The following is a 24,868-nucleotide window of genomic DNA, read 5'->3' as shown; positions in this document are numbered from 1 at the left end:
GGAAGAGCTTTGATGGCCTTCATGAAAATTTTTCTGTTGACTCGCGTAATGTAAGACTTGGTCTGGCTAGTGATGGCTTTAATCCATTTAGAACCATGAGCATATCTCATAGCACATGGCCTGTCATGATGGTTGTGTACAACCTTCCACCTTGGTTGTGCATGAAACCTGAATATACAATGTTATCGTTGTTGATTCCTGGACCACAATCAATAGGAAATGATATTGATGTGTACCTTCAACCTCTGATCCATGAGCTGAAAGAGTTATGGGAGTTGGGAGTACAAACCTATGATGCTTCAAAAAATGAGACATTTCAAATGCATGCAGCTCTTCTATGGAGAATTAGTGACTACCCTGGGTATGCTATGTTGTCTGGTTGGAGCACAAAAGGAAGATTAGCTTGTGCATATTGCAATTACAACACTAATTCATCCTACCTAAAACACAGCCATAAGATGTGTTATATGGATCATCGCGTCTTTTTACCAGTGAACCATCGTTGGAGATTTAATAAGAAGTCTTTTAATGGAAAAAAAGAGCTGAGGTCTACACCACACATGCTAGAAGGGACAAAAATTCTAGAGATATTAAAAGATTTTGCCAATGAATTTGGAAAGAATGGAAAAAAGTTAAGTAATGGTCCATGGAAAAAGAGATCAATCTTTTTTGAGTTGCCTTACTGGGCGACAAATAAATTACGTCATAATTTTGATGTGATGCACATTGAGAAAAACATATGTGATAGCATTCTAGGTACTCTTTTGGATATTCAAGGGAAGACAAAGGATCATGTTAATGCACGTTATGATTTGCAAAACATGGGAATAAGAAATGATCTTCATCCAAGAGAGATTGGTAAAGGTCGAGTAGAGTACTCACCAGCTTGTTTTACAATGAATGCTCATGAAAAATCTAGCTTTTGTGGTGTTTTTAAGACTGCCAAATAACCAGATGGAAGTGCATCAAATATTTCAAAATGTGTGCATGTTAATAATAGAAAAATCTCTGGTTATAACAGTCATGATGCACATTTCATGTTGCATTACTTATTGCCAGTGGCAATAAAAAGCACTATGCCTGATATAGTGGCTGAACCTCTAATTCGATTTGGGACATTCTTTCGCTCTATATGTCAAAAGGTTATACATTTGCAAGATATGGATTACTTGGAAGCAGAAGTAGTACAAATACTTTGTCAGTTGGAGATGATTTTTCCACCTAGTTTTTTTGATATAATGGTTCATTTACCTATCCATTTGCCAAATGAAATGAGATTGGGTGGACCTGTTCAGTTTCGCTGGATGTATCCCATTGAAAGATATTTATGTAGACTGAAAAGTTATGTTCGTAATAAAGCTTATCCGGAAGGTTCTATCGCTGAAGGGTATTTGGCAGAAGAAGCTTTAACTTTTTGCTCAAGATATTTGCATGGAGGTGTGCAAACAAGGATAAACAGAGAACGCCGTAATTATGACCACAATGATTTATGTGAAGTAGATAAAATTGATTATTTCTCAAGTTTAGGTCACCCTATAGGGGGGAAAAGTAACGGTAAACCATTTTCTATAGATTTGACATCAAAAGCTCAAGCTCATCGATACCTCTTATTCAATTGTGATGAAATTGATATTTACATTAGGTATGATAAAAATTCATTGTATTTTTACATATCATGATATACACTTGTTGTTCTAACAAACAATATGTTATTGACGTTTTTGTAGAGAGTTTGATGAAAGTGTTAATATGCGAACAAAGAAAAAAAGTGGGCGAATGCCAAAACTCAAAGTCAAGAATTTAGTGAATGGTTTAAAACTCGAGCTTTGAAAGATGATGTATCATATCAAATAAGAGAGTTCTCGAGAGGACCAAATAATGTGGCAAAGAGGTTCGGGTTACCTCATTAATGGATATAGATTTCATACTATGAAGCGTGATGCCAAACACAAAACTCAAAATTCTGGTGTGACATTGGTTTCATTAACTTCGAGTTTTGCAAGTACAAAAGATGATAATCCAAAACTTGAATCCATAACGTATTATGGAGCAATCAAAGATATATTTGAGTTGGACTATTATAGTAATTTCAAGTTTGTGATGTTCAAATGTGATTGGTATGAAGCTGAGGAAGACAAATATGGATTTACTTGTGTATATTTCAACAAAAAAGTGTATGAAAGTGATCCTTTTGTGCTAGCTTCTCAAGTCCAACAATGCTTCTATATCCAAGACCCTTTAGACATAAACAGAAATTATGTTATGAAAAAGGTTCCAAGAGATTTATTTAACATGGGTGACCAATTTCAGCAATCAAATGGTGTTGAACTAAATGCTACAAGAAATGATGGTGAGCTTAATTGGGCTAGGAAAGACATGCCTGTGACAGTAGGTCAGAAGCCTTCCAGTGCAGGGGAGGAAATTACCTTTAATCAAGATGATTTTGATGAAACTTTATTTGACTTCATGGACTAAAAAGGACTAAAATTGTGGTTCAGTGTTTCTACTAATATGTTTTGGGTCTGCTCTTAATATTCTTACAGAGCACTTGTTACTTGTTTGATTTAGATTTCCTAGTTACTAGCATTAAGATAATTTGTTGTTCAGGTGATTAGTTTGACTTGCCATGTTTGGCAAACTAGTCAAACACTTATTATACATGAAAGAAATATAAGAAATATCATCTTATGCATATATTTTTAACACCAGCACATCATGAACATTGCACATATTATTTGTTTTTTCCCATTGCTTTCAGAAACTGGATATTGAATTGTGGCTACTGTATCACTTATGAGTTGCAAGTGGTAGACTTATTTTTACCTATGATTTCACTCTAACTCTGTTGTTTTTATCATAGTCAATTAATATGCAAGTGGCTATTGTTTTTTCACTTATGTTTTTACCTATATTCTCGATTAATTTCTTTATTATTAGACATGGATTATGATGCAGAAAATACATTTGAACAGATTCCTCAAGGAGGTAAGCAAGAGTTGGGAATTTCTTTATTGTTTTTTCTTTATTATTTTACATATATGACCATGTTTTATGGAATCAAAATTTAATCAAAGTTTTGGTTTGTTTGTTCAGATAATGGGAAAGGAAGTAACCTCCGAAAATAAAATGAAATTGGCTGCAAAGGATGAAGGGAATGATCATCATTTGGATATACCTAAAGTTAAATCAAGCAAAGAATTGCTTAGGAGGCTCCAAGTCAAACGTGAAAAAGGAAGCACTGTTGTGGCAACTAAGGCACCTTTGATTGTCCCTAATGGACAATTTAATTTGTCCAATTTTGAAGTTAGAAGCCAGAATAAGAACACTCTTAGTTCTAGTGTGGAACCACCTATAAAACCTAGTCAAAATATGGTGACAGTGGAAGTTATGAACGGTAAAAGGAAAGGACCATTTCTGAGCAATAAGGAAACAGTACAAACCATTAATGAGTCAAGAGCAAAGATAAGGGCCATTTCAAGATCTTTGATTGCAGTTCAAGCTAAGAAGAATGCAAAAAACAAGGTAAACACACTAGGTGAAAAAAGTAAGTCAAATCCTGAATTGATTAAAGCTAGCTTACAAGAAGTTGGGAATTCAAATGCTAAACAGCAGCCCCCTAAAAAGGGAAAATCAGGAGATGTGAGTTCTAAGAGGACTCAAAATTTCATGGGGGAATGGATGAGTACAATTGACATGTTTCATCAGAAGAATGCAAAAAAGGTAATAACACAAGGAGAAAAAAGTAAATCAAGGCTACAATTACTTGAAGCTAGCTTACGTGAAGTTGGCAATTCAAATAAACAGCCACCTAACTTAGGAATATCAGGAGATGTGACTTCTAAGAGGATTCAAAATGTCGTTCACAAAGGGGTGAATATAGTTGACAAAACTAAAGAAAATCAAAAATCTGTTAAGAGGGTAGAAGTGGAACGTGATACATCAAAGGGAAATGAGAAAAAGAAAAGGCCATTAACAGAAGGTTATCCAAATTGTTGGGAATGAATTTGATGTTAAGAAACAACCAACCAGATTATGTGGATCAATGATGCTTGGAGGCGGTACAAATGTTATATCAAGAGACATCATTTTGTAAGATATTCCACTATGAAAGAGCGACTGAAGAATCGTCCAGTGCACATTCCTGAAGACCATTTTAAGCAATTGATTGTTTATTGGAAAAATACTACGATCCAGGTATAAAACTATTGATTGATTTGGTTGTAATGTGGAAGCCACTTTTGTAAGCATAGTATTAATGATTTTAGTATATTGTTGCCACTGATTTTAATATATTGATGTCACTATAACTACCACTGATTTTGATATCAAAATACAGAGCATTAGTGAAAAAAATACAATCAGTAGGAGAAAGCAAAAGTACATGCACCGAATGGGACCAATAAACTTTGCAAGAGTTCGAGCTGAATTGGTATAATATTTCTTATTTCTTATAAGCATCACATTATACATATGATCCATCATGAAATATTACTGATCACCATTGATCAAGTGTATTTTATTAAATTTCAAAGGTGTGACTGTAATATTCCCTGACTATCGTAAAAAATTTCAAAAATGTGTTCTCTGATGTGTACAAAATAAATATTTAGCAATCTGACATGATTTTTTAGCATTCAAGAACTCCCTTTTGAAGTTTTTATAATGTTTTGAAATCAAGTTTTCCCCATTTTTATTTTTGACCACTTTAAGGCAAAACATTTAAGAGAAGTTATATGCATTCATTCGAGGTGTATGGTAAGCAAATATGTATCCAATTTTATATTTTCTCTATTACTAATCTCAAGTTTCTGCACGTAAGACAATGTAATAGATTTTAAACACTATATTGGACTTTCTCGAGCAAGATATTTTTCAACGTGCAATTCTCTTTTCAATATATATCTTATTTCCTCCTCTGAGTATGGTTTAGGACAGTGCTAGTAGACAATGGGCGGATGTATGTAGCCTGTGAGTGCAGTTTTATGATAGCCCAAGTTCCTTTATGGTTTCCTTTTCTAATTCCTTAACTACATACTACCTTTTGTTGTGTATTTCCTGATAGATATCTGGGCCAGGATTTCCATGTAATACAAAAAATGATGTATTTATAATTGTGGTTTGCTGTAGTTCATTTTGTTTCTCTTGTTAGTCTATTCGTGAATGAGGTCCTTGGTGCAGTTTGGTTTCAATTTCAAGTTGTGGAATTAGCATTTTGCAAGGTAAGGCTACATATGTAGCCTCAGTATGGATTGGACTCTTCCTTGGATCCTGCCTTTGCAGGAGCTTTATAGAGTCTAGTTTCCCTTTTTTCAGTCAGTCTAATTGTCTTAGTCATTGCTTTGATATGTGGTCCAAATTGCTTATAATCCTTTTATTTGATTGATGGAAATACAGAAATTGCTTAACATGTCATTCAACTTTGGCAAATTCCAAATCTTCAAAAATAAGGTCATCAATTGTCATCATCTCAATTGACTAACACAGTCCTCCTCTTCTGTTTGATCTTAGGATGATTTATTAATTACAACACAACAACACAAACCATGATTATAGTTTTATACTTGCATTGTCATTTATAATGAGACTTTGAGAATTTTGTTATATTACTTGTTACAATGAGATTCTCATTAGTTGAAGGCTTAATTTTTAATTCATATAGAGTGCTGGGAAAAAGGATGGAGAAGAAGTCAGTAGAGTTGAAATGTTTATAAAAACTTGCCAAGGTCGTCCTTGTAGGAAAGGAAAAGCAGTGGACAAAGAAACATTGGATACTATTGTAAGTTTATTTTAATTTATGATATATGTTTGAGTACTTCATTTTTTTAATCATGAACTTTGATGTATATACATATATATATATATATATGTTTCAGTCTAAGCTTGAAGGATCTATGCAAAACTCATCAACTGAAAATGTGGAAAAAACTTTTGAATCAATGTTTGGAAAAGAAAAGCCTGGTCGGGTTCGTTGTTATGGAAGGACTGTGACCCCATCATTATTTAAAAGAAATCAAGAAATTGCTGCAATTAAAAAAGGATATGATATGAAAATAGATGGGATGGCAAAAAGGATTGAAGGTTTGGAAACAATGATGACACTCATACTTAAGCAACAAAACCCTGATTTGAATGAGGATGATATAGAACATATGATGTCATTAGCTTTTGGGAAAGAAAATAGTGCCATTGCTCCACGTTCATCTGCTTCCACTCATGTTCCTTGTTTTGACCAGGTATAACAGCATGCTAACAATTTGCATTCAATGTTATAATTTGAGTACTTTGTGTTTATCTTATTTCATTTACATGTTAGATCATATTTTAAAAAGCTTGATCAACTTTTGTTTATTTGTTTTAGGTTGATCAAGAACCTCAAGAAAATACCGCAGAGCAAATGGAAGAATGATTGATTGAAGAACCTCTAGATTTTACATAGCAAATGTTATAATTCTTTTGTTATCTTTTAACTCTTTTAGTTTTAATACTTACAACACTTTTAGTTTTAGCATACATTGGACTACACATATGTTACTTTTAACTCTTAGTTTTGATGCTTATGAACTCTTATCCATTATTACGTATATTACATGTTTTGTAAAATTATTATTATGTTACATAAATCATTAACACAAAATAATATAAGAATTGCTTAAATGAATAATTATAATTTCAGTTTGTTGTCTAAAAATAATAAGCAACATTTAAAATGTATTGTCTATACACAACAAGCCACATTAGAAAAGTGTTCTCTAAAGGATAGATAAGAGGTATGACATTTACATATGACAACATTTAAAAACATGTTGTCTAAACATGAAGCAACATTTTAAATGTGTTGTCTAAAAAAAATAAGCAACATTTAAAATGTGTTGCCTATAAACAACAAACAACATTCAAAATGTGTTGTCTAAAAAGAATAGGCAACATTTAAAATGTGTGTGTGGCCTATTCTTACACTATAAGGCAACAGTTTTGTAAATTGTGTGGCCTTTAGTACAAAAATTGTTGCCTATAACCTAAGCCCACAGCCATATCCTCCATACCTACAAAGTTGTTGCCTAAGTGTTGCCTAAAGTTTAGGCCACACTTTTTTAACTTTAGCCAACACTTTTTACCAATTGCTTAAAGTGAAAAATGGTGTAGTGTTGTTGGTTCAGAGGACCATCAAATGAAGCAACTTAGAGGAAAGACCATTAGCCTAATCAAAGTTGTTTGGGATAGGAGGATAGGTGATTTCACCTAGGAGTTGGAGGAGGATATGAGGAAGTCATACCCTCATCTATTCTTTGGTAAGTCTAATTTTCTTAGACGAATTTTTTTTTTGTTAGGAAGAATGTGAGAACCTAGAAAATGGTAGTTTAGAATGGATAAGTGTTTAAAAATAATGAAACTCAATTATAAACACTTCATCTCTCTACAAATTGTTCCTTTAACACTTTTTGCCTTTTCTCTAAAAATCTCACGTCTATATTCATCAAACAGAGTAAGTTGATTTTCTACTCTTTTCTCTGGTTTAGTTTAGATTCTTATGCATGCAAAGAATTTCAAACCACATGTGTTCTCTAATCTTCTTACATATTTTTTCACTTATAAATGGTTTTGATGATATTCTCCGATCATGTTCTTGTTGTTCCTAGGTTGAGTTGGGAACTCTGCTAGGTTTGTAAAGAGTTGTGATACTCTCTTTGATCTGTCTGCATAGTATCTCAACTAAAGGAAGCTAATTTGATTGTTTTAATTTATGATCATGTTAGAATTGAAAACTTAGTAATTGTACTGTGATTGATTGTGTTATTATAGATAAAAATTAGTACTTGATGTGTGAAAGTTAATGAATCTAATTCTAAATGATGTTTGTGAAGATGTTGATGTTTTTTTATTGTAATTGAAGTTAATTGGTATAATTGCTTGACATAAATTTGAGTGTGAACTGTGTTTGGTATCCTGGGGTCTTGAGGAAAGTTTTGAAATGCAAAGCATAATTTACATTCTACATAAATATGTAGGTTTGTCGGGCGAGTTTCAAGTCAGGAGATCACTGATTTAAAGGTCGTTGGGTGAGCCAATACTCGTTGGGCGATTAAATTGAATAATTTTCCTCTGGACCTCTAGTGAAGCACTCGCTGGGCGAGAAGTCTATCGCTCGATGAAAGTGTACTCTTTGCCCAACGAGATGATGTGTTCGTTAAGCGAGTGTATTAGTACCTGCTTCGAATTTTGATTGATTTTAAATTGGGAAATTTTGCAATTCTGTATGAATGATTAGTATCTGATATGACATTGAGATGTGTTAATACTAATTCAAGGAGAATTAGTCATAAATTTTGGTAGTGTATACATTGAAGTGAGGATTGTCTTGGCAGTTATCCTTACGCTCTAACAACCATTCAAATACCCTCAAAATAGGTGGAATTTGAAATTGTTCTCACTCAACCTCATATTCTAAACTTTTTGGTAGAGTTGTCAATTTGACCCAGTCTAAAGGCGGGCTCGACAAGCCGGGCCAACGACTCGATGAGCCAGACGGGCCGAGTGGGCCCGATGACCCAAACAAGCTGGGCGGGCCCTACGACCTACACAGACTAGGCGGGCACGACGACCCAAGTAGGTCGGGTAGACCCGACGACCTATACAATCATGTCGGACCCGACGACCCAAATGTGTGGAGTAGGTCCAATGACACAGACATACCTGGCTGCCTGATGACACAAATGGGTCGGGAAGGCTCGACGACCTAAACGGGCATGACGACCCAAACGGGCCGAGCGGGCTCCACGAAAAAGGCAGGTCGGGCGGGCCTGATGACGAAGACGGGCCAGGGTGACCTAATGACCCAACCAAACCATAATTAAGCCTAAAATAAATATTGTAAAAATTAAATTTTATCTCACAAGAAATTCAATTGTTTTTCCAAACAAGAAATTGAAATGTAAAGTATTTTAATTTTTTTATCCAAACAAGTTATTTAGAAAATGAAGGGAATTTAATTGCAAACAATTCAAATACAAAGCATTTCAATTTCTGAGCATTGTTGAAATGCTCCATCGAAACACAATGTAGGGGTTTTTCCTTGACCAAAGGTTTTAACAGACTAACCTTGTATGTGGTAGAGTTTTAGTCTTTATTGTCGCTCTACAAAGCATGAGATGCCATTACAAGTGCACAACTGCCTAGATCCAACCTTAATTCAAGATCACACTTGTTCTCGTTGTGGATAGGGGATTATGTTGCCACAATCGTAGAACTAGGTTAGTTGAAAAGTTAGCATTAACTATCTTTCCTCATCCTAATCCTTATAAACTTCAATGGCTTAATGAAGATGAGGACATGGTAGTTAATTAACAAGTCGAGGTCAAGTTCTCCATAGGAAAATATGGAGATGTTGTGCTTGGTGACAAAGTCCCTATGGAAGCTTGTCATATTTTGTTGGAAAGGCCTTGGCTTTAACAAGGAATCCATGCACAATGATCATACCAATGAGATAAAAGAGGATAGATAGTTTGTACTTCATCCTCTCACACCTTATTAAGTGAAAGAGGATCAAATGCAAATGAAAAATGAAAGAGAGGAAGAAAAAGATAAAAAAGAAAAAGAAAAACACTTCCAAACACATTAGTGAAATCAAATGTTCAAAGTGTCAAAGTAACACACACAAGTCCAATGAGTATCCTAACAAAAGAGTACTCATGCTCAGGGCCAAAGGCTTGTATGGAGAGTTAAAAGAGGTCATCTTTCCATCTTCCTCTTGTAAAATGAAAAGACAAGACCAAATAAGACCATGTGTTAAAAAGATAAGTCACTCCAAAAATACATGGATTCAACACAGGGCAAACAGGAGCTTAAAAGAAAATGCTCCTAAATCCTAATGTTTGTCATTCATTTGATTAAAGGTGTATAATCCTTGGGAGCTACATGTTTTGGATAATTATTCATCTAACTCTCATCTTGTGTTATGCTTATTATATGGAGGTTTTTGATCCGGGAGGAAGAAGACCAACCCTAACCAAAAGCAAGGAGGATGATGAAGGAGAAAACCCTATTGATTTGAGGTAACCCCCTTAGCCATGGCCAACCACATTCAAGAAGAGTAGGCTTCATCTGTGGAAAGTGGGCCCAAACTCTTATCCTTTTGGGCCATGTAGTGTAGGATTTTGGACTGAGGTGAGATGACCTAAAGAAGAGCGCCTTTTTGGAGGGTTCACCTAGGTCAACATGTGCCTAAGAAGCCTTGCTCTCCAATGTTGAGTGCTTCTTGGTGTTTCATCCTTAGGAGAGTAGTGGCCAAGTATCACTCTTTTAATGGAGAGAATTTGTGGCCATGTATCCTTCTCTTAATGGAGATGATTAATGGCTATGTGTACATCGCCTAATGGAAAGGATTTTAACTTGGTCTCCAAGCTTGAGTAATTACGATTTTTGCTTCTCTATTTTGGAGACACCTATAGGTTTAGTTAGCTTATAAATAGAGATGTCTTCCTCGTATAAAAATCAACTACGAATTGAATATTGTTATGCTCTCAAATTTGTGTCATACTACTCTTTTAGATTATCATAGGTTAGAGCATCCTTTCTATATTTCCTCTAGCCACCGTTCTTCTTCTGTTAGCCTAACCTCTCTTGAGAGCATCCAAACACTATCATCTACTCACTTAAAACATACCAAAACATCCTTCAATTTTTCCTCCATTGCTTTTTCACCCCATGTTCTACTTGAACTCATCTTTCATGCTTGAAGCTTTCTTGCTCATGGAGAAGGTCACTACGTAATGTGTAGGAAGGAGACGAAAGGATGAAAAAAAATCAAAAATTAAAAAATAACTAAAAAAACTAAAATTCGAAATATTTTGTCGGGATAGCATCAAATAAGTTTTTAAAAAGACCATAATAGTCAGAAATGGAAAAAAGAGAAAATAAGAAGCAAATTTTAATAGAAAAAAAAATGAGTAAATGTATTTTTTTCCTTCGATTAGCACCATTCCTCTCTTGGAATTGAAGTTGATCAGATAAGGTTCTGTTTGGCGTTGTTCTTCATCTCGGCCATGGCCGAAGCTTCAACAATCAGCTTCTTTTCCACTCTCCTTCCCCGTTTCCAACCCCACTCCCAAGTGTCTCACCGTCCCCTGAGCCTCCCACGGAAGCCCCAGGTTCGATGCTCGGTGTCTGCCGGTTCGACTCCCCAGAATGCGGTGGCTTGGGGATGCGAGATTGAGTCGCTGGAGAGTGCGTCGGCATTGCAGAGTTGGCTGTCGGAATCGGGTCTTCCGCCGCAGAAGATGGGGATAGATAGGGTGGAGGTGGGAGAGAGAGGACTTGTGGCTTTGAAGAACATACGGAAAGGGGAGAAGCTGCTCTTTGTGCCTCCCTCTCTTGTCATCACTCCCAATTCAGTAACCTCTCTTTTCCATTCATTCAATTTTTTTGAATTCAAATTTGTTGGTACATACATAGTAGTCTTTGGTTTTCACCATCACCATTGTATATTCAATTGTTTAACCTTTTTTATTTAAATTTGTTGGTACATTCGCTAGTAATTTCTTGTTGTTATCATCACTGTTCTTTATTCAATTGTTTAACCTTTTTTATTTAAATGTGTTGGTACGTTCACTAGTAATCTTTGGTTGTTACCATCACTATTGTTTGTTCAATTGTTTAACCTTTTCTTATTCAAATTTGTTGGTACGTGCAATAGTAATCTTTGGTTGTTGCCATCATTATTGTCTATTCAATTGTTTAACCTTTTTTGTTGAAGAGCAGTGCCACAGTATTATGGTACTGTATTTGAGTTTTATCCCAATTATATTGTCAGTGTCAACAGCACTACTAAGTTCAAAGTTCTCATAAAGTTTGATACCCTATGAATATAAAGAACAATCTTAGTTGATTTGCTGTCCTTTTTATTTTTATGTCTGCTGTTCACTGAAATATTGGTTTTACTGATATTAGAAATGGGAACTTTATAAAACTTGGTTGGTTCAGTATGGGAATCTAGTTAAGCTACTTTCCAATGCATCTGATTGGTGTGTGTGTGTTCCGGTTGTTAGGAATGGAGTCGCCCTGAAACTGGTGAGGTATTGAAAAGAAATTCAGTGCCAGATTGGCCTTTGCTTGCAACTTACCTCATAAGTGAAGCTAGCCTCATGGAATCTTCAAGATGGAGCAATTATATATCAGCCTTACCTCGTCAACCTTACTCGCTTCTTTACTGGTAGCTGAACTTTTCTTATCTTTTTAGAGCTTTGTTTGGGAAGGATGAGAGAAATGAATATTAATGAGTGAGAAATGGAAGTTAGGGTTTGAAATATTTAATAACTTTGCTAATGACATCATGTTAGAAATAAAAATGAGGAGATTTCTTCACAATAATCTCTCCAATCTAAACCTATCCAAAAATGAAATTAAGGTGAAGACAATTAGAACATGTGGTGTTTAATATTCATACATTATAACCCTTCTAAAAGTATCATTTTGATTTCAATATACAATTGTATGTGGTTTATACATCACTGTTTTTTTTCATTCTCCTCTCTTACATCTTCACCAGTGGAGCATTTATATCATTTCAGGTCACAAGCGGAGCTAGATCGCTACTTGGAAGCTTCCCAGATTAGGGAGAGAGCAATTGAAAGGATTAATAATGTTATTGGAACGTATGGACCAATTGTTTGTACCTTTTATTTGTTCTGGGATTTATTTTCGGTTACCCCTCTTTTTGGTAGTTGGCCTCATTCTAATGTGTTTTCTTGATTGAATATTCCTGTCTCTTCCCATAATCATTTCCCTCTTCTCTAGATACAATGATTTGAGGGTCAGAATATTTTCCAAATATCCTGATTTATTCCCTGATGAGGTGATTATCTTACATTAAACAGTGTGGAAAGTTAATAGCTCAGGAAAACCGGTCTCCAGTAATTATCTAAATATGTTATACGTGTAACTTTCAGGTGTTCAACATGGAGTCGTTCAAATGGTCGTTCGGTATTCTTTTCTCCCGCTTGGTGAGTCAACCGGGTAGATGAAATGAAACCAAATTAAATTTCATTCTCTTCCTCATCGGCACAATACAATTACGGTTACTGAGAATTTCCATATTTTCTATATAACTTCCATGCACAGACTATGCCATATGAATTCATAACAGATGATTTTGAAAGAGAGTTAAGATCCAAAACTAAAATGCTGAAATGTCTCAGGTCTGAAATAACAGTTCCAAAAATTGCAACATTTGAAAAGTAATCACTGGGAGAATAAATAACTTTATGTGCAATATTTGTTCAATTCAAAACTGACTATATTATTTTCTGCCTTTTATGTAATCTCTTTTAATCAATTAATTTTGGTTACTTGGTTGTGTTGTTTCATAGTTAACACAAATGGTTGTTTGTTGGCACATATCATTCATATTCTTTTGTACCATGCAGGTTCGGTTACCCTCAATGGATGGACAGGTTGCATTGGTTCCTTGGGCAGATATGCTAAATCATAGCTGTGAGGTATGTTGTTTCTCCAAAACATATATAGATTCCTCAAACTTCTTTCCTAGGATGTTTAATGATGATTTATTTTTAACTGATCCAGGTGGAGACATTTTTGGATTATGACAAGCAATCAAAGGGAATTGTCTTCACGACAGATCGGCCCTATCAACCAGGTGAGCAGGTAAACATAAATTGGCAGATTTGAATTTGTTAAATTAAACTTTTTGAGAAAACAATAGCCCAAGTAAATGGATACAAATTCCTTGTTCCTTGAAAAGGTGCACTGTGCTACATGCACGAGTAAAACAATTAAGCCTATGCAGTTTGCAATATTTCCTCAAAAGTAAAATATCAATTGATAGGAGCTGTAGGAGCAATTTTATTTAAATTTATAGATTGCAATTGATTGCCTGCATCAAATTGCACAGGTGTTTATTTCGTATGGAAAAAAATCAAATGGGGAGCTTTTGCTATCTTATGGATTTGTTCCGAAGGAAGGTGGCAATCCCAGTGATTCAGTTGAGTTGTCACTGTCACTTAAGAAATCCGATGCATCCTACAAGGAGAAGTTAGAACTGTTGAAAAAATATGGATTATCAGCGTGAGTACCTAAAATTACATAATTATACCTATACGTATAAGGATGATGTTCCTTGGCTTCTGGTCTTGTAAAATTATTTTCTTAAGCATTCTATTTTATACCTTCATAGAAGTTCTATCAAAACATTCACTGAAAATTTTGTATCAATTGGCATTTTTCGACACTTGATTTCACTCAGGACTGAGGTATTTCCAATATTTAATTTTCCAACAAATATCATAAAATTTATATTTTCTATCTTTTTAGCATGTGAATTACTTTATAGAAGTGTCCATACTTCAAAACGGCTATAGCCGTTTGTTGCGTACTTTTTTCCTGATTCACTTAGGACTTCATTTTTCAGATGGGAAACATTAATATTTCTTTCTGGTCTGGTATGCCCTTGAAACAGCTTTCTGAGATATACTTGTAATTGAACCGGTTACTAACTTGTTTGTTCTATTGTTATCAGATCTCAGTGTTTTCCTATACAGATAACTGGTTGGCCATTGGAATTAATGGCTTATGCTTATTTAGCTGTCAGTCCTTCAAGCATGGGAGAAAATTTTGAAGAGGTCTGATACTAAAAATCTGAAAGAAATTTCTTTGGATGTTGTATAACCCTATGAGTGATTCTTTTAACAGATGGCTGCTGCAGCATCAAATAATACCATCTCCAAGAAGGATTTGAGATATCCTGAAATAGAGGAGCAAGCATTGCAATTCATACTAGACAGCTGTGAAGCAAGCATATCAAAATACAACAAGTTCTTGCAGGCAAGGAAACACTTTAATAAGGAAGCTTAATCTCTTTTTATAGCCATAGTTTAAAAAGCTCATTTATCAAGTTACATAAAATGATTTAATCCTAGCCCTTTCCCTTTTACCTGCATGGCAATCAAAAGTATCACAAATGAGCATTGAAATTTTTTGTTGCAGGCAAGTGGATCACTTGATTTGGATGTGACTTCTCCTAAACAACTCAATAGAAGGCTTTTTCTGAAACAGCTAGCTGTGGACTTGTGTAATAGCGAGAGAAGGATATTATTTCGTGCTCAATATGTAAGTTTATATGCTTACATTTTTAAATTTCTCCATCCCTTAATCCATATAACTGCTGCTTTTTAAAAATTAAAGTTAGGATATACCCTGTTTGTATTGTAGCTTCTTTGTTTCTAATCACTCGTAGTTTGTTTGATGTACAAATGTTTCTTCTTCACTTTCCAAAAAAATGAAGAGGGGTCAGAAGTGAACAAATTAAATTGTAAAATTACAGAAGATGCTTTTAAAAAAATATATATACTGTATATTATTGTACGAAAATTTAGGAATGAGGGACAGGGGTCCACACTTACCTAGTAATGCATTTGTTGCAACTCATAATTTTGGTCAGGGCTTACTTCAACCGTATAAAACCAATTTTTAAGGTGATACATGTCTCCCATTTATATGTTTTATTTTGATAACATTTCTAGTCAAGATCTTCAGCACTTCTCTCACTCTATAGATCGAACATGTTAAGGATAATGTTTTGCAGGATTGAATATCTATGAGGGTCCAATAACATCCTAATAGCAATGTGGTGAAAATATAGCATATAAGTGAAGGAAAAACCTGTTATGGATAGTTGAGTTAAATATAAACCCAAATCCAAAATGTAAGAATGACTATGATGGGTGCATACACTTGAATATTGTCAAGCATATAAGTTTATACATTTGTCTGAAAAATGAAGCATTGAAATAAAAGGATGAAATAATACAAAAAGTAAATAATAGACCTCCAAGTCCAAATTAGCTTGATACTTTCTTTTGTAACTTCACAACTCAACAAAGGTAACATACGACTCTTTCACAATATAATACATGCTTTGCACTAATTCTGGATGCCTTTTAATAATGATTGCAGATACTCAGAAGAAAACTGAGAGACATGAGGGCTGGTGAGTTAAGAGCCCTAAAAATATTCAACGGTTTCCGGAAATTTTTTCAATGAGGACATTCACTGGTGCATCAGTTTCTGCCCTGATTATCCCTTGCTTTCCCTTTTTTTGAAATAAAATCTATCTCACCCTTGAGCATGATGAACTTTGAGAAAAACAGGTCCAGTCTTTTTCTTCAATGTTGGAAAAGCAAGACATGAAATAGAAAAGAGGGGGGGGGGGGGGGGGGGGGGGGGGGGGGGGGGGGTGGGATGATTGTAAAATAGGCTTGTGTATCTATTGATCCAAATATTTTCTTTTTCTTTTTCCTTAGTTGTTTGTATTTTCAATGTAAAAAACTTGTTTTGGGCAGATTATGATTTTCCTATTTGGTGCCGAGTTTAGGATGTAACCTCTCTTTGGATCAAGTGATGGAAAATGGGAGACTATAAAAGGAAAGAAAAGAAGAAAAATAGAGTAGAATGTGAAATTATTTAGATTAGGAGAACATAGTCAAAAAAAATGAGTAAAATTTTTGTAATTGTGATTGATTTAAAAAAAATGAAATTGTTAATTATTTCTTAATTTAAACAATTACCATAATACTCCTATCTTAACAATTAAAAGGGGTTAAATATGATACAGGATAAGTAATCACTTGCTATGCACACAGACTTATGAAATACACTCGAAGGTAAGAAACATAGATCATAAAATATAATTCTAAAGAATAATCCATACAATAATAACAAATAATAATGGGGACATTAACTCATATATATGAAGCAAGCGGTAAACAATTGTAAAATTTTAATAAAATCAACCTTTTGGCATGAAAGATTTAACAATGTACAAAAATCAATGATGTCAAATTGAAGTAATCCAAATTTTGAAACAAAAGATGTAACGTCGCATATAAATAATAATCTTAATTAAATGTAACGTTAAAATAATATTAAGAGCAAAGTTATAGAGTATATTATCATTCTTTACAATAATGCAACGTACTTAGGAAGGAAACTAAGGTACACCACGATGTCAATACAAAACAGGATAAAGATTTAATGGCATTCAACATAAAGGTTCAAAGAGCAACGTAGTACATGGACTACAGCCCCAAAAGAAACTCGAAGAAATAGGATCCAACTCAAAGTTATGTAGCGGAATCTCCATCACCTTGATGACCACGAGGAGTTCTCACATATGCTCTCATCAATAAATTGATGATCATCGCAAAAGAAGAAAACACACCCAACACACAAGAAAAGCAGAAAGGGTAAGCTAGAGTGGAAAAAATGTTTTATCATGCAATTGCATACAATTTGATAGTCAAAGATACATACATCAACTAAGCATGTGATGACTCGCAAACAAGACACTAAGACTCAAGACATGACTTATCCGGATACATATAATTAGTCGAATTCACCGGAGGCTTGCACTTGTGTGGCCTCTACTGCTCTGTAGAGCCAATTGTCAATGGGTTTCACCCTACCACTCATAAGGTTAGCCTTCAAACATCTAAGGCCATTATTCTGCCAAAGACTAGGGTCTCCCGCTATTCTCACCAGTTGAGTCAATACGCTCTACGTGAGACTAACTGACTCTTTAGAGTGTTAGGATGCAGTCCTTACTTGAATCCTTACTAAATTATATAATGAGGCACCACAACGAACTTCGTGGAATTACGTCCTAAGTATTAGGCACCACCATGAGCTCCCTCTAATAGGGGTCATGGAATTACGTCATGACCATGACGCACCACCACGCAACCATCGTGGAATTACGTCCTAACCAATGAAGCACCACCATGAGATCTCACCTAGAGATCCATGGAATTACGTCCTGACCAATGAGGCACTACCACGCAACCATCGTGGAATTACGTCCTGACCACACCAAAATTATGTTTCTCCAACCAACATAAAGTCATTTTACATACCAATTCCATACCAACATTTATAACCAACCATCCCATTTGTGTTCCATGCCAAGGTCATACCAAACTCATCAATCCAGTCCATAACATCAGAGATTTCAGGCATATTCGCATACTTCAGACTTTGAACATAGCAAACTAGCCAATCATATAATCAATAACAATCATGAAAGAAAATAGTGCGGTCTACGTAAGGTCTCACTCAAGCTAGGAGCCCTCGCTCAGGCGAGAGGAGTGCTCTCGCTCAAGCTGCAAGCTCTCGCTCAAGCGAGACTGTGAATAGAGGTCCTAGGGGTTTTGCGAACTCTCGCTTAGGCGAGGCCATCTCGCTTGAGCGAGATGGTTTTTAACTCAAAAACTCAATTTTTCGTCTGAGCGAGTGCTCGAGCGAAAACCCCTGGGCGAGCTTCTACTACTCTCGCCTAGGCGAGACGAGCTCGCTTGGGCAAAAATAACAGTTCTCCCTCACTGTTCTACGCCTGCAAAACCAGAGATTCATCCAAACAGAAAACCATGCATATTCATTCCATCGTGGACATCACACAAGCATCAGAAACGCAAAACAGAACCAAAAATAGGAAAAATAGATTTTAAATACGAAACCCTAGCTTCCCTTACCTGGAAAATGCTAGCCAAGGTCTCAGACACTCAAACAGTTGAGCATGGTAGCTCTAGGAATAACTTAGTGAGCTAGAGAAATAAAGGAACAGAAGGAAACAAAGTTACCAAGAGAAACCTTAGTTGGAACCAAGACAACAGTGCTAGGAAAAGGAAAGTATTGGATAAGGGACAACTTACGTGGGAAAGGAATAAGTTCAAACTAGCTTGACCAAGGTGGTACCAAACCCTAGCAGAGCTTCTATGGAGAGAAAGGAAAGAGTAAGTGGCTTTCTTTTTGCAAGTGGGTGCAAAATAAGGGTGTTTGGCTGCTTTAGGGAGCTTGACACCCTATGGGCCAACCTTTAGGCCTATCTGCTTAGGATGAGCCCTTAAAAATTAGGGTAGAAAAGCAAATAAATAAAGGGGGCCTTACAAAAACTAAATGTGTTTTTTATTCCAAATTATTTTAAAAGATTGTATTTAGTTTCTAAGCTTAATATAAATTTATTTCATCCATGCATTTTATGAAATAAATTTAAAATTTCTCTTTAGCAAATGACACTTTCGGTGTTTAATGTGACACATGGAGTTTATTGAATAGAGTGAAAATATGATATAGGAGTAATTACTCGTGTAGGTAATATATTTATAATGAACAATATGGATTGAGTCCAAATACATAATATTGTAACTAACATATATCAATATTTTAACAATATTTAACACTCTCCCTCAAGATGGTACAAATAAATTTAAGTACCAAGTTTGTTACAAATATAATTAATTCTAGGTCCTCATAAAGATTTAGTGAAAATATTTTTTAACTGATCACTTGAGTTAACAAACTCAGTCTTGATGTCTCTAGATACAATCTTTTCTTGAACAAAATGACGGTCAATCTTAATGTGCCTGGTCCTTTATGAAAGACAAGATTAGAGCTAATATGAATAGCAACTTGATTGTCACATATAACTGTAAGTTGAGTGACATCTCCAAATTGCAATTCTTAAAGTAATTGTTTAAGTCACACAAGTTCATAAGTGATTGAGGCCATAACTTTATATTATGCTTCTACATTAGATCTTGTCACAACACTTTGTTTCTTGATCTTCCAAGAAATCAAGTTACCTTGAATGGAAACATAGTAGCCAAAATCAGATCTTCTATCAGAAAGAGACCCTGCCCATTTAACATCTAAATAATAGACAACTTTAGTATGGTTACTGTGACCATGTAATAAACATTTTTCAGGAGATCCTTCAATGTACTTTAATATACGAATGATTGCATTCTAATGATCTACACATGGGAAATTGAGAAATTGACTCACCACATTGACTGCAAAGGAAATGTCAGGATGAGTAAAAGTAAGGTAGTTCAATTTTTCAACTAATATACTATACTTCTCATGATCTTAGAAAGGCTCCCCCTGACTAGAGGAGTTTGATATTGGGATCCATGTGTGTGTCAACAGATTTTGAGTTCATCAACCTAGTTTCCTCCAAAATATCGAATGCATACTTTCTTTGAGATATAAAAGTACCACTGTTAGATTTTGCTACCTCAATCCCCAAGAAGTATTTCAGTTTGCTAATATCTTTGGTTTGAAAGTGGTGACAAATGTGTTGTTCCATTTGGGAAATGTCATGGTGATCATTGCTGGTAAGAACAATATCATTAACATATACTATAAAATAGATACACCCAACATTTGAATGGCAGTAAAAGAGTAAATATAGTGAAAATTAAATATAAGTTGGCAAAAGCAGAAGACAAGTTAAAATGCTTAAGTAAGATTTTGATGATGATAAAAGAAACCTAAAAGCCATCTGGAAGACATTATGAAGACAAGTGTTTTATGTTTAAAGTTATCTTGTAAAATGGTTAAAGAGCTTAGAATATCTTAGAATCAATAGCCAAATCATAACTCTTGCATTTTTGTAAAAATCATTGTGATAATCGATTATCACTTAGGATAATCAATTATCCTGAGCTGAGTCCAATTTTTCAGAAAAGCACTGGTATAATCAATTATCACATCTGATAATTGATTATCTGCTCAAAGTTTTGTTTTTAGAAAGCACACTGGAATAATCGATTATCACTAGTGATAATCGATTGTCCCTGTCAGTTTGAACGTGACTATTCAATTTTTGACCTAATTTTTGAAACCCCTATTTAAAGAACAACAGAGCTACTTCGAATTTACCTTTTTGAGAAGCTAGAGTGCTAGTGTTGTGACTGCAAAGAGAGTTCTCTGAGTGTTCTCAAAAGAGCTTTGAAAAGCCTAATGTGGGTAGAGCGATAACTTTTCCTAAGAGGATTTTCTAGGAGATTGAGTGTTGTTGTTGTTGCTAGGAAAACTAAGGTCAAGATTCTTTGTGTGATTCAGAGAAAGGTGTTCATCTCTTGTGTCTTCAATAGAGGTGTTTTCTTTCCCTATTCTTTTGTTATCTGATTGTAATATGATATTTGTTAGTGATTGAGTTAATCTCTTTATTTGAGAGATTAACAATTGGACGTAGGATCTTTTAATCTGAACCAGTATAAATACTTGTGTTCAATCTTCTTCTCCATCTCTATATTGAAACTATTGTTGCATATAAAGGAACTAATATCAAATTAAACAGTAAAATTTCGGAAAAATTTTAAAGTATTAATTTTTTACTTAAAACCAATTCACCCCCTCTTGGTTTTTGTCCAAACGCTAAACATTCCGATGCGTGATACCAACAATTGGTATCAGAGCTTTCTTTGATAGTTCTTCAAAATTTTCGAAAATGGTTAGACAAAATCAAACCTTTGCTGAGGGAGCATCTATCAACAGACCTCCTATTTTCACTAGTGAAAATTACCCCTTTTGGAAAGTTAGAATGCAAATATTTTTGGAATCTGTTGATAGGGGTATTTGGGATGCTGTCTTAAATGGTCCATTTGTGCCTGCTAATGTTGTTAATGATGTGCAGGAACCAAAGCCATTCTCATTATGGACTGCAAATGAAAATAGACGAGCTTAGTACGATGTTAAGGCTAGAAATATTATTTCATATGCTTTAACCCTTGATGAGTTTTACAGAATCTCAGTCTGCACCAGTGCACGTGATATGAGGGAAATTTTGCGTGTGACTCATGAAGGAACAAATGACGTAAAAAGGGCACGCAATAACTCCTTGATCCAAGAATATGAAATGTTTCAGATGCAACAAGGAGAAACCATCTATGATGTGCAGAAAAGATTTACACACATCGTCAATCATCTCACGGGTCTAGGTAAAACTTTTAACACTGATGAATTGAATATAAAAATTCTTAAATCCTTGAACAGGACTTGGCAGCCAAAGATGACGACCATCATGGAGTCCCAAAATCTTGCAACGATGACGATGGCAACTCTATTTGGAAAGCTAAGAGAGCACAAGCTTGAACTGGGTAGATTAAATGAAGAAGAAGATCTTGGAAGAAACAAAAATATTGCATTTAAATCTAAAGTTATAAAGAGCAAAAAGCAAAAAGCAAAAAGAAGAAGACTCTAATGATGATGAGAATCTGAGTCTGATGATTAAGAAGTTTACAAAATTCATGAAGGCCAAAGGTAAAAATCAATTCAAGAGCAATAAGAAGGAGAATCAAGGATGATCTTCAAACTTCAAGTGCTATGGATGTGGAGAAACTGGACATGTCAAAGCTGATTGTCCAAATTCAAAGAAAAGTGAAGAAAGGAAGGGCATACATTTTTTTAAGAAAAAGGCATACATAACATGGGAAAATAATGCCTCAAGCACATCAAATTCTAATGATTCTGAAAATGAAGAAGCAAATCTCTGGTTGATGGCTAATCATGATGATTCTGACAGCGAGGTAAGTTCTACTTGCAATGAAAATGACTATTATGATCTTTATGATGCATTTCAACAATTACTTGTTAAATCTAGTAAATTAGATACTGCTCACAGAAAATTAAAATCTGATTTTAAAGATTTGCAAAGTAAGTTTGAAAAATCTCTTTTGAAGAAGAAAATTTGAAAAATAAAATTTCAATATTAGAAAACAAAGAAAAAGAAACTATTGAATGTGCTTCTTGTAAAAGTTACATGTTTGATATATGTATTTTGGAGAAACATCTTGAAGATGCATTGGAAAATAAAAATTCTGAAAAACTTGATCTTAAAAAAAATCCAAATAAGAACAAGCATGCTCATAATTATAATAAGAAAAATAAAATTAAAAGAACTCGTAGAATTTGGGTAGAAAAAGGAACTTCTTATTCTATGAATGCATATGTATGTACTGCTACTTGTTTTTATTGCATGAAAAATGGTCATACTTCAAATAAATGCAATATTAAACATTTTGGTGTTCCAAATGGGAAGTATCAGTGGGTGCCTGTTCATAGGTAGATATTTTTATTCTAACCCTAAGGACCCAAACAAGTTGTTGGGGACCTAAAGAAATTGTTTCTTTATTTTGCAGATGACTTCTAAATCCAAGAAATCAATGTGGTATCTTGACAGTTGTTGTTCAAGGCACATGAATGAAGATAAAAGGAAGTTTAAGAACTTTAAAAGAAAGGAACAAAGATTTGTTACATATGGGGATAACAAGGGAAAAATACTTAGAACGGGTGATGTTGGTGGAGGAAATACATTGGAGATCAAGGATGTACTATTTGTGGTAGGACTAAAGCATAATCTTCTCAGCATAAGCCAATTATGTGATAAAGGACTCAAAGTCATCTTTGAGAGTGACTACTGCACTATTCATCAAAAGGACTCTAAGGAAGTCACCTTGAAAGGTATGAGACATAATAACATCTACTTGATTGATCTTGATAATGCATCATCTAGTGATATAACTTGTTTGGTTGTTAAAGAAGAAAATCCATGGTTGTGGCATAAACGAGATGCTCATATTCATATGCAACATTTAAACAAACTAATCTCTAAAGACTTAGTAATTGGAAAATAAAGTTTGAAAAAGATAGATTATGTGCTACTTGTCAAAAAGGAAAACAAGTAAACTCATCATTTCATTCAAAAAATGTGATTTCTACATCAAAGCCATTAGAACTTTTGCATATGGATTTGTTTGGTCCTTCTAGGATAAAAAGCTTTGGGAGAAATTACTATGTTGTTGTTATTGTTGATGACTACTCAAGATATACTAAAAAGTGAGGCTTTTAAAGCTTTTAAGAAATTTGCAAAAGTGATTCAAAATGAAAAGGATTTGAAAATTGAAATTTTGAGAAGTGATCATGGTGGGGAATTTCAAAATGAATTGTTTGAAAAAATTTGTGAAGAGAACGAAATTATGCATCATTTTTCTGCACCTAGAACTCCTCAACAAAATGGAGTTGTAGGAAGGAAAAATATATCCTTAGAGGAACTAGCTCACACAATGTTGAATGAATATGAAGTGCCTAAATATTTTTGGACTGATGCTGTAAGCACGGCTTGTTATGTACTAAATAGGATGCTCATTAGACCTATCTTGAAAATTACCCCTTATGAATTATTTAAAGGAAGAAAGCCTAATGTAGCACATTTAAAAATATTTGGATGCAAATGTTTTGTCTTAAACAATGGAAAAGAAAATTTGGGTAAATTTGATTCTAAAGCAGATGAAGCTATTTTCTTAGGATATTCACTAACTAGTAAAGCCTACAAAGTTTTTAATAGAAGAACCTTAAATGTAGAAGAATCCATGCATGTTTTTGATGAAATTGTGGACCTTGAGGAAAATCCTCTTGAGTCAAATAAAACAAATGTAGGTGATGAAGAATATCTTAAAGAAACTCTTGATGAAATGTACCTAAATGAGAATCCACTGTCTGAACCTGAAGATCTTGCCAAAAGCTGGATATCACCTAGAGGATTGTCTCTGGAAAATGTCATTGGAGATATATCAAAGGGAGTAGAGAAATATGTCAAATTTCTGTATGATTATTGCTTTTGTTTCACAGATAGAACCCAAAAATGTAGAAGAAGCTCTTCAAGATGATCAATGGTGCATTGTAATGCAAGAAGAGCTTAATCAATTTGAAAGGAATGAAGTTTGGGAACTGATTCCAAGGGATGATTCTAACAAAGTCATAGGAACAAAATGGGTGTTCAGAAACAAACTGGATGAAGATGGAAACATCACTAAGAACAAAGTCAGACTTGTAGCAAAGGGATACATACAAGAAGAAGGTATAGATTATGATGATACTTATGCTCCAGTTGCCAAGTTAGAAGCTATACGTTTACTTCTTGCTTATGCTTCTTGCATGAAATTTAAACTATATCAGATGGATGTTAAAAGTGCCTTATTAAATGGATTGATTAAAGAATATGTGTATGTTGAACAACCACCTG

The 24,868-nt window shown here is 34.5% G+C and overlaps 3 protein-coding genes across 3 annotated transcripts; all 3 read left to right on the top strand.

Moving 5' to 3' along the window:
• The first annotated feature begins 2,769 nt into the window (after positions 1-2,769).
• LOC114188299 lies at positions 2,770-4,002 on the top strand. Its single transcript, XM_028076901.1, has 2 exons — positions 2,770-2,985; positions 3,094-4,002. Exons 1-2 carry the CDS (start codon positions 2,947-2,949, stop codon positions 4,000-4,002), a joined length of 948 nt encoding a protein of 315 aa, XP_027932702.1. The 5' UTR covers positions 2,770-2,946.
• A 54-nt stretch (positions 4,003-4,056) lies between these two features.
• Positions 4,057-6,564, top strand: LOC114187665. The gene is made up of 5 exons (XM_028075973.1): positions 4,057-4,194; positions 4,337-4,429; positions 5,660-5,776; positions 5,874-6,233; positions 6,359-6,564. Exons 1-5 carry the CDS (start codon positions 4,105-4,107, stop codon positions 6,404-6,406), a joined length of 708 nt encoding a protein of 235 aa, XP_027931774.1. The 5' UTR covers positions 4,057-4,104; the 3' UTR covers positions 6,407-6,564.
• Positions 6,565-10,931: 4,367 nt separating this feature from the next.
• On the top strand, positions 10,932-16,146 carry LOC114186669 (ribulose-1,5 bisphosphate carboxylase/oxygenase large subunit N-methyltransferase, chloroplastic). Its single transcript, XM_028074646.1, has 12 exons — positions 10,932-11,387; positions 12,042-12,205; positions 12,564-12,647; positions 12,790-12,847; positions 12,942-12,995; positions 13,419-13,490; positions 13,576-13,656; positions 13,904-14,076; positions 14,528-14,630; positions 14,701-14,832; positions 14,995-15,117; positions 15,964-16,146. Exons 1-12 carry the CDS (start codon positions 11,040-11,042, stop codon positions 16,048-16,050), a joined length of 1,479 nt encoding a protein of 492 aa, XP_027930447.1. The 5' UTR covers positions 10,932-11,039; the 3' UTR covers positions 16,051-16,146.
• Positions 16,147-24,868: the final 8,722 nt, after the last annotated feature.

Source organism: Vigna unguiculata, chromosome 6 (genome assembly GCF_004118075.2).
Source record: "Vigna unguiculata cultivar IT97K-499-35 chromosome 6, ASM411807v1, whole genome shotgun sequence".
In the NCBI taxonomy this organism is placed as follows: Eukaryota; Viridiplantae; Streptophyta; class Magnoliopsida; order Fabales; family Fabaceae; genus Vigna; species Vigna unguiculata.
Note: the sequence above shows the minus strand (reverse complement) of the source record. Positions and strands in the feature narration are given on the sequence as shown.

Excerpts from the sequence above, each read along its gene's own strand:
- LOC114188299 (XM_028076901.1), top strand. The coding sequence starts at position 2,947 with ATGATGCAGAAAATACATTTGAACAGATTCCTCAAGGAG. Across the intron at positions 2,986-3,093 it reads TGAACAGATTCCTCAAGGAG|ATAATGGGAAAGGAAGTAAC; the intron begins GTAAGCAAGAGT and ends TTGTTTGTTCAG.
- LOC114187665 (XM_028075973.1), top strand. The coding sequence starts at position 4,105 with ATGAAAGAGCGACTGAAGAATCGTCCAGTGCACATTCCTGAAGACCAT. Across the intron at positions 4,195-4,336 it reads GGAAAAATACTACGATCCAG|AGCATTAGTGAAAAAAATAC; the intron begins GTATAAAACTAT and ends ATCAAAATACAG. Across the intron at positions 6,234-6,358 it reads ATGTTCCTTGTTTTGACCAG|GTTGATCAAGAACCTCAAGA; the intron begins GTATAACAGCAT and ends TATTTGTTTTAG.
- LOC114186669 (XM_028074646.1), top strand. The coding sequence starts at position 11,040 with ATGGCCGAAGCTTCAACAATCAGCTTCTTTTCCACTCTCCTTCCCCGT. Across the intron at positions 14,077-14,527 it reads AAAAAATATGGATTATCAGC|ATCTCAGTGTTTTCCTATAC; the intron begins GTGAGTACCTAA and ends TATTGTTATCAG. Across the intron at positions 14,631-14,700 it reads TGGGAGAAAATTTTGAAGAG|ATGGCTGCTGCAGCATCAAA; the intron begins GTCTGATACTAA and ends TTCTTTTAACAG.